We start from the raw sequence: 16,843 nt of genomic DNA, 5'->3' as shown, positions 1-16,843 counted from the left end.
AATGTTTGACTTTCAAGCTCTGTAGATCTAGGCATTAATTGATGCTTGGATGTCATATACTGTGCTTATTAATGGTAAAGATTCAAAAGTGGATGATATTGTTGTCCCTCCTTTCAAATAACTTACTTTATTGAAAAGGGGTAGGAAGGTGATCTCAGCCATGTAAACAGATTCTTGCAAATCAATATGATTATTTCTTGATAAAACAATTGTAGCTTATTTAATTTTGTGCAGTTTTTATGTCATGAAAAAATAATTTCATTTTAAACCACAGATTCGGGAGAGAAGATCTCATCACCTGGAATTAGAGTTGTTGCCAGAACTCATTTTCAACTCCAAAAATGTTGGAGGAAGATATGGAAGTGGCTATCAAGATGGTGGTTGTCGGAAATGGAGCAGTTGGAAAATCAAGTATGATTCAGCGATATTGCAAAGGCATTTTTACAAAAGACTACAAGAAAACCATTGGAGTTGATTTTTTGGAGCGACAAATCCAGTATGTACTTGGCCATTTTATTCCCTCAATTTTGTTTTGTCAACTATGTGCAAGACTTTCACTGAAATAATAGTAACTATTTACAGTACAGTCCAAGGTTATGCACCTGTTGGGGACGGCTCATGATAAAGTTGGTGAAGAGTAGTTTTCAATTACTCTGTGTGATCTTTCTTTTTTTTTCCCTGCCTTTCATCACTTTTCCCTGCCCCTTCCTTCTCCCCACCCCATTTTCTTCTACTCCCCTTTTTTCAATCTTATGTCTATTTTATATTTGTTGGTGGAACATTGGACATTATTTAAATACAAACTGATGCTTGACACTAGTGAGATTTTGTTTCCTATTCTATTTGGAAGGAAAGGTACCTGTCTCAGGGAAAAAATCTCTTATATTTTGGGATTCTTATGTTATGGGAATCTCTCTGGCCTCTCTTACTCTCACTCTCTCTATTAATCTGGACAAGACTCTATAGAGGTTAGAGACTTAATAATTTGTTTTCATTTTAAAGAAATAAGAAAAAACATTTGAGGAGAGTGAAATATTCCTATGAAAAGGAAAATTTACTTTAGGAAATCCAATTGTATTAAAAGATACACCAAAGTAACCCTTTTTTTATCATTAATCCTTAGAGCTTTAAGAATCTTTTAAATTGTAGGAAACAAAATGTATTTACAGAAATATGAAATTGTAAATAAATATAACTTAATGACCCAGGCATTAACATCAACGATAATTGTGTTCATTGTTTTTAAAGATTGTTGAATTTCTAATCTGTACTCTTTTTTTTTTCAATATTTCCACATTTGCTTCCTTCCTTAGGGCATAGTTTAAGAAGACTCATTTTATGTCTTGATGTTTATTTTTTTGTGTTTATTAACTGAAGCCAAATTAATATTTTAAGTTTATGACAAAATAGGGTAAATTCTTGAGTTAAAGGGCAAACAAGCAGGTAAGCTGCTTCTTTCCCTTCTTCTTATTCTATCACTAGGGCACCAGAACTCATTAGAATGGTGTAGCAAGTGGAGAGCAAGCCCTGACCTCAGGGAATTCCCCTTTTTCAACACTGCTAGTCTTAGAACCACCACTATCTGTGACTTGTCGAAGAAAAAAACATGACAGGTAAAAATCCAAATCGTGTAAAGTTAAAGCTTTGGGGGATGTCTTTCACTGTTTACTTTCACTGTTGATATCAACATTTGAAAGTACTCAGACTTTTTCTGAGTGAAACCAACAAAGTACTTTTAATACCTTCAGATTTGAAAAATAAAAATATACATGAAGCTATATTACTAAAAACATTTTTCTTCACATGTGAACTAAATTCATCTCATTTCAGAGTCAATGATGAAGACGTCAGACTGATGTTGTGGGATACGGCAGGTCAAGAGGAATTTGATGCAATAACAAAGGCCTACTATCGAGGTAAATTATGGGGTTTATTTTTGTTTATTTAAGCATGTTGTTTTGGTTAAACAAAACAAAGTAAGTTCCTTGTTTCCCATATAAGAGTTTCTCTTTAAGAATACTTCAAATAATTTCAAAGTACTTTTAAAAACTGCTGGTCATTATTTTTCTAAAGATCTTGTTGAGTGGCAAATAATACTTTGTACTATAGACAGTTAGTCTCTGCCTTAGAATTACATGACTCACATAGGAATTTCCAGACCTAAATAGTCAGAATTTAATCTGTTAAATGCCTACTCTGACCCATATTATCCCCAAGGAAATAACTATATAGTCAGAGTGGACAGTAACATGTGTCAGGGTGAAGCCCCTGCAAAGAAGGTGATATTTTTTTATGTCACATGGAATCACATTGTACAACCTTTTCAGTGCTATGGAAGTTCAGGAGAGTATAAGATACGTGTGAGAGGAAGGAACCACAGCTTTTGAATTTAAGGCTCTAAAATATGGGACTAAATTCCTCAAGGAAAACTTAAATTTCTAAGTGGAATTTAATGTTTCCATTAACATTGCCCTATAAAATCTTGTCCTCTTCTTTTTGAAAAAAGATTTTTTTCATGTGTTTGTTTGTTTTTAGGAGATACCAGGCAGGGATTGAACCCAAGACCTTGTACATGGGAAGCAGGTGCTCAGCCACTTGAGCTACATCTGCTCCCGTCTTTTTGAATTTAAAACACAATTTTCAGTGTTTCTGCAATGGTGATTGTAATAAGAGAGAGCAAAATAACTTAAAGCTTAATTTAATACCAAGAACATTGATGCCAAGTAAATATTGCCAGATAATTCATGTCAACAAGTATTTAGTACTCTGTATTTTCCAGAATGCTGTGAGCGCTATAAAGACGCAGTGAACACACATAATATCCTCTATCTGGCATAGGCCCTTCTCTGAACCTTTCACCTTCTTGCTATAGCTAGAACTTGGTTGGTTCCTAAATACATTGCTTCCCCTGAAGCCCTCTCAAGTGGAGGTTATCTTATACCCACACACCCACATTCTCACATTCTTTAAGAACATTGTTGGGCAGGAAGCCTCTGCTTTGTTCTACACTGCTGCTTTCAAACCATTCCTCTTCCTCAAAAACCTCAGTACCTTGAAAACCTGTTCATGAAACGTTTTAACCCCCCACTAACTTCCCCTGTGTTGCCACAGTCCATCTTCTTTTTTTTTCTTCCCCAAGCCGCCTTCCTTCACTGAATCTTGGCATCTGGTTCATTCTTTTCTTCTCCACAATTGTTCAGGATCCTTTTTGCAAGTTCAACCTGGTCACTCATTTCCTAGTCCTTCTCAAGGTCAGCAGTCCTTTTGTTGCCTCTAAAATCTGAACTAAAGCCCTACTCTCTGACCAATACTTCCTCTGACTCCATCTTACTAATGTTAATACTCATGCTCTAACCACCTGTGAATGCATCGAGATCTTCTCTTCACTGACCCTACTACTTTTTTCCTGTGACCTTCTGCATGGCCTTCATTTCCTAAAAAAAATGTCTTTTTCCAGTCCTCTAAAAATTTCCTTGCAAATGCCTTTTAACTCCTTTTCCTGCTTTCTCTTTATAGTACTTACTCAGCAATATGCTCAACCCTATTAAACCCAACTTTCTACCTATTCTTTGACCAAAGAAATTGTCTTTCCAAATTGGTGCTAAGGGAACTTAACATCCACTGTCTGCTCTCAAAACGTTTTGGTCCCTTGAGAAATTAAGAGTGATTTACCTCTCAGGTATCATCCTAATACTACTGTACTACTTCTGCTTGCTCTATTTACTGTGTCCTTAAAGGCTTACCATCCACAGTAGCTTTGTATATCATTCTCTTCTGGGCCTAGTTCCAGTTTGGAATCTGGAGCATCTATATCATGGTGTGAGATTGGTATCCTTACTACTTCAAGCTCTTCATAGAGTAGATGGTATTTTTTATCAAAATTATGAATTTCACCAACATTGACACTGTTGATTAATAAATCCTAAATGTTCAGTTTTTATTCTTCAGTAAAGCATGTCTGTATTTTTAATGGGGTTATTACCTCTCCTCTCCCTTTCTCACACAGGGAAAAACCAAACAAATAAAAAACCTAAAGAGGAACAAACCAAAAAGTAGTAGGATTACATGTGATTTTCATTACTGTCTTTTTACCTAACTCTATCTTCAAATTTCTCTGCGTGAAATGTGTTCTTTTTGTGAGGAAAAAAATCAGTTGGATTCTTTCTTTTAAGCTTTTGATAATTTGATAAAGCAGTATTACTTTTTTTTTCCCCAGTATTACTTTTTAGTCAGTATGGTTATTTGTGGAAAGTATTTTTGCCATAATGTACCTTAATTTAAAAGGCAAAACTGTGAATCTGTAATTATTTTGAAATAAAAAGTTTTAATAAAAAAGACAAAACTGGTGAAAAATGACTTCATTCATGAATAAATAAATAGAAAATGTTGAAAATGTAGTTTGGTACATCGTTTAGGTTCCTTATTAAAAAAAACAGTAGCTAAAAATATTTTAATTTCCTATTGTAGTTGAAGTATTGTTAATGCTTTCTCCAGGTTTTGCCTTAACTCAAGGCTACGTCCAACAATATTACCATTTAATTTCTTTTTTTTTTATTAGAGCAGTTGAAGGTATACAGAAATATCATGCAGAAAGCATAGCTCCTATATAACCCCTATCTCACACACAATTTTTTTCTAATAAGATTTTTCCATTAGTGTGGTATCTTTTTTACAATTGATGAAACATTATTATTATAATTGTATTATTAACTATAGCCCATAGTTTATATTAGAGTTGACTTTCTATGTTGTACAGTTCTATGGATTTTTTTTTGCTGGTAACTTATATACTACCTAAAATTTCCCATTTTCTTCCCTTTCAAATAAACAATTCAGTGCTGTTACTTGCATTCACAAAGTTGTGCCTCAGTCATCATCATCCAATGCAAAACTTTTCCGTCATCCCAAATAGAAACTCATACTAATTAAGCATTAACTCTCATTCTCCACCCCCACCTGTTCCCTGATAACCTGTATGTATTCTAATTTCTGACTTAAAGAATTTGCCCTATTCTGCTTATTTCATATAAGTGAAATCATACAATATTATCCTTTTTACCTGGCTTATTTCATTTAACATGATGTTTTCAAGTTTCGTGCATGTTGTATCATGCATCAGAACCTCATTTCTTTTTACGACTGAATAATATTCTGTTGTTTGTTAATATCATATTTTGTTTTAGGGTTGCTTCCACCTTTTTGATAATTGTGAATAATATTGCTGCTGTGAACATTGGTGTGCAAGTATCTATTTGAAGTCCCTGCTTTCAGCTTCTTTAGAATTAGGATTACAGGTTATATGGTAATTCTCTGCTTAACTTTCTGAATAACTGCTAAACTGATTTCCACAGTAGCTTATCATATTAACATTCCCACTATAATGTACAAGGGTTCCTATTTCTTCACATCCTCTCCAACACTTACTAATTTCTATTTTTTAAAAGAGTAGTCATTCTAGTGGGTGTGAAATGGTATTTTGTGGTTTTGATTTGTATTTCCCTAATGGCTGATGATGTTGAGCAACTTTTCATGTGGTTAGTGGCCAATTATATATATCCTTTGGAGAAATGTCTGTTCAAGTCTTTTGCTCGTTTTAAAATTGGGTCATTGGTCTTTTTGTTGTTGAGCTATAGTAGTTCTTTATATATTCTGCATATTAAATCCTTATCAGATATCTGGTGTCCAAGTTTTTTTCTTCCATTCTGTAGGTTGTTTTTACTCTCATGATGAAGTTTTTAGTTTTGATGAAGTGAAGTTTATATATTTTTTCTTTTTTTGCATGTGCTTTTAGTATAAAATCTAAGAGACTACTGCCTAACACATCCTGAAGCTGTTTCCCTGTGTCTTCTTGGAGTTTTATAGTTTTTTTTAGTTACCATTTAATTTTTATCTGATTCTTACATAGTTTGTTGTATGCCGCCTATTATAGTTTAGTACTTTTTAAGTCTCCACACATTGTATTGCTTTTCTTTAATATGTCTACAAAAAACCATTCTTTGCCAGAAACTATAAAGAGAGCCCATAATTATTATTTATATCCTTTTTTTAAAGATTTATTTTATTTATTTCACTTCCTCCCCCCCCCAGTTGTCTGTTCTCTGTGTCCATTTGCTGCGTGTTCTTTGTCTGCTTCTGTTGTTGTCAGCGGCATGGGAATCTGTGTGTCTTTGTTGCGTCATCTTGTTGTGTCAGCTCTCTGTGTGTGCAGCACTGTTCCTGGGCAGGCTGAACTTTCTTTCGTGCTGGGTGGCTCTCTTTACGGGGTGCACTCCTTGTGTGTGGGGCTCCCCTACACAGGGGCACACCTGCGTGGCAGGGCACTCCTTGCGCACATCAGCATTGCACGTGGGCAAGCTCCACATGGGCCAAGGAGGTCCGGGGTTTGAACCGTGGACCTCCCATGTGGTAGGCGGATGCCCTATCCATTAGGCCAAGTCTGCTTCTCTAGTATTTGTATCTTGATTTACGATGGGTGTTGTTTAAATAGCTTTCCACATTGTTTCATTTTGCACTAAAAGGCTCTTTAAGCTTTGCTTCCCCTATACTTAGCATTTAACTTAAAGTGGCTTTAAGCATATAAATAGGTGTCTGTTTAAAACTTATCTTAATTGTCACATAAAAACCAAATCTGGATTTATAATGAGAGATTTTATTCTAAAGGATTATTGTAAGGCAGAAAGGGACTATCACAAGAGAAGTTGGGGGAACTATTGTAATAGGGAGACTGCTTTGACCATAAGATGAGCAAGCATCTTAGGAGTTAGGCAAAAAGTCTCTATTTTCCTTTTATAGATAGGAAAGATCTGAGTGTCAAGAAGTGAGATGAAAGGGTGGTACCATCTATAGTAGATGAGAGAATGTTTTATGCTGAAGCAGCCTATTTTCTGGGAGGTACCCTTAATAGTTCACGGCCTGGAGGAAGGAGAGAAGCTTAACCCAAGTTTGGTTAACAGGCATTTTGTTCTGATTGCTAAGTGATGACAAGCAGTTCAGCAAATCATTTGTGAGATAAAGACTGGGAATGTGGAAGGTCCGTGGGCAGCCTTGTCATAGGTAAACAAAGGAGCATCTGTGAGTCTTGTCTAAGTCATATGGGAAGGGTGGTTCTTTGTAGTAAGCTGATTTCAGGAACACAGGATTGGGGGAGGGGCGGTGGCAAAGGAGGACTTATTAAATTTCACTGATTTCCAGAAACACAGGGCTTGGGTAAAGTTTAAGATTGTCACAATGTAACTCACTTTTTTTAGCCAGCTATATATAAATGGCATAGAAGGCCTTTGATTTCAGCTTCCCCTTTTCTAAATTGTAAGAATAAGCATTTATCACAACACAGTTTGAATTTTGGAGCAAACAATGGCAATTTTGCATACATTTGAGAAATGGCAAACTGAAATTTTTGTTCTTTCCTTTAGGGTTCCTTCCATAAGAATACTTTCGTTTGCTAGTAACAGAAAAGCAACTTCAGCTAGTTTAAACTACAAAGATTTATTGACTTGCTTAATAGAAAAACCTGAAATAGCATAGCTTTTAGCTGTGGCTTGTTTAGGCTGTAACCTCATTGATTTCCCTGGCCCTGTCTTCCTCCCTATGTGGGGTTCATCTTCATGATGATTTTCCTCTTTCCTCATTGTTGCAAGATTACTGCCATCAGATGTGGAAGCTACATGCCTCATTCACATCCACGGGGAGGGAGGGCTGTTTCCCACAATAATGGGTCAGAATTCCTGAGCTTCTCTCTGATTAGACCATATTTGACCAGATTGTAGTAGTCAAAGGAATGCTATTACCCTTATTGTCTTGGACCAGTCAGGGTCTCCCCCTGAGGAGAGGATGGGTTTAGTCTACCCAGACAATATGGGTGCTATACAGTTGGGGAGATACAGTTCCCCCAAAGAACAATCTAGGCATTTTTAGGAAAGGAGGAGAACTGGATGCGATCTCAGGTGCCAGCTAATAGCCACTATTAGTATAGATTCACATGGTGATATAATTAAATAGAAGTAAAAACTAGGAAGAGAAGGTAAGGGTTAGGAAGGATGAGTTGAGATATTCATTTAGTGGTAGAAATTCTATGCCTTGTAAAATTGTGGTTCACTCATTTAAGTTCTAGAAACGTTCAAGATGAGTGAAAATTTTAAAATAAAAATTTCCTTTGAAATACCTACTGTACCCAAAGCTGTTGCTCAAAGGCATTATTTTGCATTTGAAATGCTGGCTTTTAATTGTATAGTGAGACATGTTGAGACATGAGCCTTTCTTTTAAGTAGATTACAACAGAACACACAGATCACATTGAGAGGCCTTTTCGGATCCCAAATGACTCCTCTAAAACTCTTAAGAAAGTCCACTCCAGACTACAGAAAACTGTAATTAGGTAGTATAGAAAGCTTCATACAATATAAAATAGTTATTTCATTGTAGTTTTTTACTGTAATTTCAGTTCTGAGGAAAAAATTCCTTCTGAGTAGCAATGTATGGAAATGAGGTTACAGACTTGAGACCTGTTATCTGAGTTTATGTACATACATAGAAGGAAACCCTTAATTTTCTTTTTTAGGAAATATTGTTTTTCACAAGCATAAATGAATATAAATGTTGAAAATGGAACAGCTCTGGACAAAAAGTACCAAATGATAAATTCAAAAATGCAAAAAGAAAGCAGGGTTAGACTACGCAAAAGTCTCAAGTTTATTTTGAAGTTATACGTACATGGAAACTGGGAAAGGTTGGTCTGTTGAATAATATTGTGTGCTTTAAATTATATAGTGTCAAAAAGTATAAGACAAACATTTTAAATCCAGAGAAATATCTGTAGGAATGCACAATGTATAAAGCCTTATGCTTTTGATTGGCCTTTGTCATTGTCAAATTTTGTGTGTGTGTGTGTGTAGCAAATTATAATTTTTAATTTACAAAATTCTACATCTAATCATTCCACTTTTTTTTTTAAGATTTATTTTATTTATTTCTCTCCCCTTCCCCCCCCCCCCCCCCCCCCATTGTCTGCTCTCTGTGTCCATTCGCTGTGTGTTCTTCTGCATCTCCTTGCATTATCCCGCGGCACTGGGAACCTGCGTCTCTTTTTTGTTGCATCACGTTGCTGCGTCTGCGCTCTGTGTGTGCGGCGCCATGCCTGGATGGGCTGCACTTTTTTCACATGGGATGGCTCTCCTTGTGGGACACACACCTTGCACATGGGACACCCCTATGTGAGGGCACCCCTGCATGGCACGGCACCCCTTGCGTACAGCAGCACTGTGCATTGGTCAGCTTACTGCACGGTCAGGAGGCCCTGGGGATGGAACCCTGGACCCTCCATATGGTAGGCAGACGCTCTATCAGTTGAGTCACATCCGCTTCCCTCATTCTAATTTTTATTATCGAAGTCAACTTAGTTCCTCTGAAGCTTATCCTCAGGATAGCCCTTTTAAAAAGAATCCACAACTGTTAGGTGGACTTCTTTTCATCTCCACTTATGTATGGATAAACTGATCTAGCTTCAGAAACTCCCCACTTATTTAGTAGAATTCTTGGATCCTAATTTCTTTAAATTATTCAATTTAAGTCTTTTAGAATCAGAAGTGGTGGATCTGCATGGTTCAGAATTTCGGACAACCTTATCATGACTTCATCTTATTCCTTTTACCTCACCCAAGATGAGTGGAGACCTTTGGGATATGCCGGTACCTACAGGATTTTTAAAAAATGAACTTTTAGATCTTTGATACTTTTAGCAATGATCTCTCTTTTAGTTCCTTCTCACAGATTTCTCAGATCTGTGATTAAAGCTGAACCACAGTCTTCCTCTGTGAAGCATTTCCAACGATGTGGATCTACAGAGAGCCCATCAGGATACACCTCAGCTAGAGCTTTAAGTCTTTTCTGGTTACGTTCAAGGAATTTTTTCTCTTTTGCTTTGCAGTTACTTTTAGTCATAAAAATAATCTCAATTTGGTAATTAGAGTAGCTGGCCCTGTGTAATAATCAAAGCCAAACATAATTTAGCATTAAATCTTTCATCCCTTCTAGTCCAGTATCGGTGGTCTAGGAAAGATATATGTGATTACTTCTTTCCCTACCCTTCTTCCTTCTTGTTTGCTGGAGAGATTTCTTCCTTCTTTTTGGTTTGGCTCAGGAAGAGGGGCACTTGGGAGATGAGCAATCTGGTAGGTGCAGTAGTTTTTTGATATTGAGTCCCTCTGGATGGGAGATGTTTTCTCTAAATAATCATTCAAGGTTCCTCTGAGTTTCCCATTCCTGGGGACATCTTTTCCAGGCAAATGTATGGACTCTTTTTTGGCAGATACTACATTCTTTTTTATTTTGTAGTCTATGGGCATCAAGCATTCTACCTCCATCTTCCTTAATTTGCTCTGTCATTACTTCTTAAGTGACCCTATTTGACATGATTGAAAATGACCCCATGCTGACTGTCTCTTAGACATGGTTCACCTCTACTGATGTGAAATTCATGTGTGTGTGTGTGTGTATGTTTTCTTATTTTCCTCTGCCATTTATAGGAGCACATTTATATGTCAAGTTCTCTTCTTTCTGTCTGTTGGTCTTACTCTTCCACTCTTGTTCCCTACCACTATATCTTTCTCAGCTTTGAATCATGATACTACAAATCCAGGGTGTCCCCCCAATTGCTGAAAACACATTTCATGCTCTTTAAATAGTCTCACTGAAACCCATTATTTCTAGGGTTGAGATGAAGGAGGTACCTCCCCCTACCCACACTACCTTCTTGCAAGAGGGAAGGAGTTGGGGTGAGTCAGTACTTTCTTTAAATAAAAGCTTTACAGATCCTCCTCTTTCCCTGGCCTTCCTTAACTTTTTTTTTTTTTAATTCTTGCTTGAGGGAAGAGTTGTATAATGGGTTTATAGTTATATCCTTTGTAAATTCTACAAATAATTTATGTCACACATATTTTGGAATCTGGCATTTGTCATCTGTTTTATTGGTATCTCAGCCAAAATTTTGTAAAAAGGGTCCTTTTTTAACATTTTAAGAGTGTAATTTAGGAAGAGCCTTTTGTCATTAGTGTTTTCCTAAACATGAAAGAACCATAATGAATCAGAAATTTGATAGGTATATTATTTTGTCAGTGGATAATATTTAGTTAGGGAAAATTGAAACAAGTAGCTAATCCAACATTGGTCAGAATTATTATATCCATACAAGTAGTCCACGTCTGTTCACTTTTTTTCCCTTTACAGTTTAATAAGTTATTTAGGTTAAATCCGATGAGATGTTGGTTGCAGCATTCAGTCTGAAGGCTTAGTATCAGGTGAATTATCCTAATTTGGAGATTGGTGTACCATTCTTTCTGGATATTTTAATTAAAAAAAAAATTATTGTGGCTTATCTACCACATAACATTTCCCATTTAACCACTTTAAAATACACAATTCAGTGGTGTTCATTTATATTCATATTGTTGTGCTACCATCACTGCTATCCATTACCAGAACTTTTCTATCACCCTAAATAGAAACTCTGTACCATTAAATATTAACTCCCTATTCCCCACCCTAACCTCACCCCTGTACCCTGTAATTTTCTTTTTGTCTCTGTGAATCTGCATATTCTAGATATTTCATATGAATGAGATCATACAATATTTGATCTTTTGTGTCTAGTTTATTTCATTCATTGTTTCTTTTTACTGTTGAATAATATTTTGTGTGTGTACATCACATTTTATTTCCATTCATCTGTTCATGAATAATTGGGTTTCTTCCACCTTTTACCTGTTGTTAATAATGCTTCTGTAAACACTGGTATACAGATATTTGTGTGACCTTGATTTCAGTTTCTTTGGATTCGTACCTAGAATTGGGATTGCTGGGTCATGTAGTAATTTATACTTAACTTTCTGATGAATCACCAAATTGTTTTTCACAGTGACTGCACCATTTTACATTTCCCATAAACAATGCACAAGTGTTCCTATTTCTCTGCATCCTTGCCAACAACTGTCATTTTCATTTTTTAAAATAGCCATTTTAGTAGGTGTGAAATAGAATATCATTGTGGTTTTGATTTTCATTTTTCTAGTCACTGATTATGTTGAGCATCTTTTCATGTGCTTTTTGCCATTTGTATATCTTCTTTGGAGAAATGTCTTTGCCAAATCCTTGGTCTATTTTTTTAAAGAACAAATTTTATTAAGACATATTCACATACCATACAATCCATCCAATGTGCATATTCACCAGCTTTGGGTATAATCACAGAATTGTGCATTCATCACCACAATCAATATTAGAGCATTTTCATTACTCCAAAAAAGAAAACCCCTCTACCCCTTAGCAGTCACTTCTCAGTCCCTCTATCCTTGCCTGCCATACATAACTGCTAATCTAATTTGATCTCTATAAATTTATTTATATTACATTTTGTATTGATGGAGTCAGACATAGTACTTTGTATCTGGTTCTTCACTTGGCATAATTTTTTTTTTTTACAATTGATTGAAAAATATTAATATATTACTCTACCCTACAGTCCATAGTTTGCTTTAGGTGTACTTTTGCCCTAATACCACCCTATTCTTAATATCTTGTAATTTCAACATAAATTTATTCTGGTTCTTGGAAATACCTTTTATATTTATACTATTAACCACACTCATTGTCCACAAAATGCTTCACTGTGCTATACAGTCCCATGTTTTATTCTTTAGCTTTCCTTCTATTGATATACACAACCCTAAACTTTCCCTTTCAAGCACTATCCTATCCATATATTAATGCTGCTAATTATGTTCATTATAATGATATCATCACCTCTCTCCATTTCCAAACAACCTTATAACAAATCCTGCACAAATTAAGCTTCAGCTCCCCATTCTCTATTCTCATTCTAACTTCTGGTGACCTAATATTCCAGCTATTAACTCCATGAGTTTGCTCATTGTATTTAGTTCTTATTAGTGAGATCATACAATTAGTCCTTTTGTATATGGCTTGCTTCACTCAACATAATATCCTCAAAGTTCATCCATATTGTCATATGCATCACAAATTCATTTCTTCTTACAGCTGAATAATATTCCATTGTTTACATATACTATAATTTGTTTATCCATTCATCCTTTGGTAATTGTGAATAATGCTGCATTGAACATTGGTGTGCAAATGTCTGTTCACATCCCTGCTTTCAATTCTTTTGCATATATACCTAGTAGTGGGATTGCTGTATCATAGGGCAGGTCTGTATTTAACTTCAGTCTTCCACAGTGGCTGCATCATTATACATTTTTACCAACAGTGAGTAAGCGTTCCTGTTCCTCTCCAACACTTGTAACTTTTTGTGTTTTTTTTTAAATAGTGGCCATTCTGATAGGTGTGAAATGATAGTTGATTGTAGTTTTGATTACATTTCCCTAATAACTAATGATGTTGATTTTTTTTTTTTTTTTTTTTGTATTTCCTTTTGGAAAAATGTCTCTTCAAGTCTTTTGCCCATGTTTTAGTTGGTCATTTGTCTTTTTATCATTAAGTTGTAGGATCTCTTCATAGAAAATGGATTTTTTTTTCAAAGATTTATTTACTTGTCTCTCCCCCCTGCCCCCACTTTGATGAGGTTCAATATATCTTTTTTGTTGCTTGTATTTTGGGTGTGAAGTCTAAGAATCCGTTGACTGATACAAGGTCTGAAGATACTCCTCTGTGTTTTCTTCTAGGAGTTTTACAGTTTTAGTTCTTATATTTAGATCCTTGATCCATTTTGAGTTTCTTTTTGTATAGGGTGTGAGATAGGGGTCCTCTTTCATTCTTTTGGATATGGATATCTGGTTCTCCCAGCACAATTTGTTGAAGAGACTGTTCTTTCCAACTGAGTGGGACTTGGTAGTCTTGTCAGATATCAATTGGCCAAAGATGTGAGGGTTTATTTTTGAACTCTCAATTTGTTGCATTCATCTATATATCTGGCCATGTGCCAGTGCCACACTGTTTTGTTTCCTTTAGCTTTGTAGTAACTTTTGAAATAGGGACGTATAAATGCTCCAACTTTGTTCTTATTTTTCAAAATGGTTTTGACTGTTCAGGGCCACTTGCCCTTCCATATGAATTTGATTATTGGCTTTTCCATTTTGTGAAGAATGCTCTTGGAATTTTAGTTGCAGTTACATTGAATCTGAACATTGCTTTGGGTAGTATTGACATTGCAACAATATTTAGTTTTCCAACCCATGAACATGGAATACCGTCCATTTATTTAAGTTTTCTTTAATTTCTTTCAGCGGTGTTTTGTAGTTTTCTGTGTACAATTCCTTTATATTCTTGCTTAAATTTATTCCTATGTATTTGATTCTTTTAGTTGCTCTTGGTAATTACTATTCTTAGAGTTTATTTCTGCGTCTTATTTCATGTTTTCTGATTTCTGTAGTTCTCTCACTTTTTTTTTTTTTAAATATCCTTTCCTCCTTTACGCTCAGTGAAAATCCAGTTTTCTTTTGTGATTTAATAGTTAACACATTCTCTTTTTCTTTTTTCTTCTGTGGTGATTACCTTTAACTTAAAACACATTCAGTCTTAGCTTGTTCCCCCCCTTCCTCCCCAAAAAAGCACAGTTTGGTGGGGATACTTTATCTGGAAGGTGATCCTAGGAAGTAGAAGTGAGAAAATAGGGAGAGTGAGACAGGGAAGGAAGAAAGATCGATAAAAGGGTGCATTAATGACCTAATTATCCCTTAAGCAACAGGGAAGCAATCCCTCTGAGGAACTGTGTCCATATGCCTCAGGACTATTCCACCAAAGGGAGGCAGGCTATTTATCCCATCCAGTGTAAACTGAAGATTTACCCCAGAGGGATCAGTTCCCCTGCACTTCAGGGACGTCTAGCCAAGTGTCCTTTGGAAGCATCAGAAAAAGCTCTAAGGCAGAAAAGCAGAGAGCCAGATGCAGCACATGCTTGACCTGGGATGCTAGCCACAGGCATGGAATTATTCTCTACAACTGTGCTGAAATCAGGATGCTGAAAGGACATGGTGCAGGGCCACAGGAGTCTCTTACTCATATTTATGTTTGTTTACCTCCCTTGATTACTTAAACATGTCTTTTACATCTTCCTAATCAAACAAATGCTTTAACACATTCCCATATTCCTTTGGTCTCTCTCTGTTTCTCTTTCCAAAATTTCAATTAGGAATTGTTGTAGACATACTTTTTCTTTTATCCTTTGGACCTTGATTTTTTTAAACAACATTGAGTTTTCTAGATTAATTGTTCTTACTTTCATATCTCTGGCACCACTTGAGTTTATTTTTATCTTTTTCATTATATATTTCCTGTAAGGCAGGGGTTCTTAATATTTTTGTTCCGTGGACCCCTTTGCCAGTCAGGTGAAAACCACGGACTCCTTACTAGGTCCACACTATACTGTGTATTATTTATTATATATATCACGCCTGCATCAACATGTCCCCACAAGAATAATATTTTTTTGAATTTCAGTGCAAGCTCACCAACCAACACTGCTCTAAGGTTTTTGGCGTTGTTATTTTTTAAGTTTCTGAGACCTCTTATACCAGAAAATATCCTACTGTGTCCTCAATTTTAAATGATAGTTTTATAATAAAGAAGTAACAGTTTTTTAAAGTGTGATTTAAGATTTTATTATTGTAGTTCAAGTAAATGGCATAGTTCAACTAAATAGAAATATTTCAATTACTCATTTGATTTCTTCAGTTTTATTGTCTTTTTTTTTTTTAAAGATTTATTTATTTCTCTCCCGTACACCCCCGTTGTCTGCTCTCTCTGTCCATTCACTTTGTGTTCTTTTGCATCCACTTGCACTATCCGCAGCACTGGGAGACTGTGTCTCTTTTTTGTTGTGTCATCTTGCTGCATCAGCTCTCTGTGTGTGTGGCTCCACTCCTGGGCAGGCTGCGCTTTTATTTGCACAGGGCAGCTCTCCTTGTGGGGCACACTCCTTGCGTGTGGGGCATCCCTACATGGGGGCACCCCTGTGTGGCACAGCATTCCTTGTGCACAGCAGCACTGCACATGGGCCAGCTTAGCACATGGGTCAGGAGGCCCTGGGGAGTGAATCCTGGACCCTCCATATGGTAGATGGATGCTTTATCATTTGAGGAATGTCCGCTTTCCTTATTTTGTCTTAGATTTCAAGATGGTCTCAGCTTCTCTCTCTTTCTCTGGATTTTGGATGATTTACTTATTTATTGATTTAATGCCTGTTCTTAGAGTAAGGAAGGCATTCCCAGGTAAAGCGTCTCCTTTTAGTAATAACAAACTACTGTTTTTCCTTTCATTTTATGCTCTTTTACTTTCAACAGTTTTCCCTCTGGTGATGCACAAACCTTTTTTTGGCGTTAGAGTGTCTTAGATAGCCTAGGTATGTTTTGAGTCTTAGTAGGAAACGCTTACTCCAGATGGATCTCTAATGAAGGACTAAGAAAGAAAACATGTCTTGATTCCAGGAAACACTCTTAACTCCTGGGACACTTTTCTCTTGTTGCATAAACACCTTCTTTTGTCACTACCTTGCCTGAGTCAACATCTTCATTTATAAAGCATTTCTTTCTAGGAGGTGGCTGCCTATTTTTAATCTTAGATACTATCAGCCTAAAGTGATAGTTGATAGTTAAAATATTGCCAGTGGGTATATGAAATGATGCAAACTGGGTAAAAAAATAAAGCTTTTTTCCTCCTATTTTATATATATATATATATTTATGTATGTATATATATTTGCTCTTGGCACTGGTTCTCAAACTTTATTGGTTAGGATTATTGGTATTCTTTTACTAAAATAAAATAATGCAAAATTTTTAAAAAGGAAAGTGTGAAAAATTAGGATTTTTTCCCTTGT

General features: G+C 35.9%; 1 protein-coding gene and 1 non-coding gene across 4 annotated transcripts in view; one reads left to right on the top strand and one right to left on the bottom strand.

The window, feature by feature from the left end:
• RAB23 (RAB23, member RAS oncogene family) overlaps positions 1–16,843 on the top strand; it is a 43,595-nt gene that overhangs the window by 17,436 nt on the left and 9,316 nt on the right. For all 3 annotated transcript variants that reach the window (XM_058306921.2, XM_058306923.1, XM_058306924.1), the window contains 2 exons: positions 275–496; positions 1,831–1,916. In XM_058306921.2, coding sequence (XP_058162904.1) covers positions 342–496; positions 1,831–1,916 — 241 coding nt within the window. In that variant the 5' untranslated portion in view covers positions 275–341. The remainder of the gene's footprint in view (positions 1–274; positions 497–1,830; positions 1,917–16,843) is intronic.
• Positions 9,740–9,864, bottom strand: LOC111765808 (small nucleolar RNA SNORA18). The gene has a single exon (XR_002798034.1). It is a non-coding gene; the product is annotated as a small nucleolar RNA SNORA18 (small nucleolar RNA).

The sequence above is a fragment of the Dasypus novemcinctus genome, chromosome 11 (genome assembly GCF_030445035.2).
Source record: "Dasypus novemcinctus isolate mDasNov1 chromosome 11, mDasNov1.1.hap2, whole genome shotgun sequence".
Lineage (NCBI taxonomy): Eukaryota > Metazoa > Chordata > Mammalia > Cingulata > Dasypodidae > Dasypus > Dasypus novemcinctus.
Note: the sequence above shows the minus strand (reverse complement) of the source record. Positions and strands in the feature narration are given on the sequence as shown.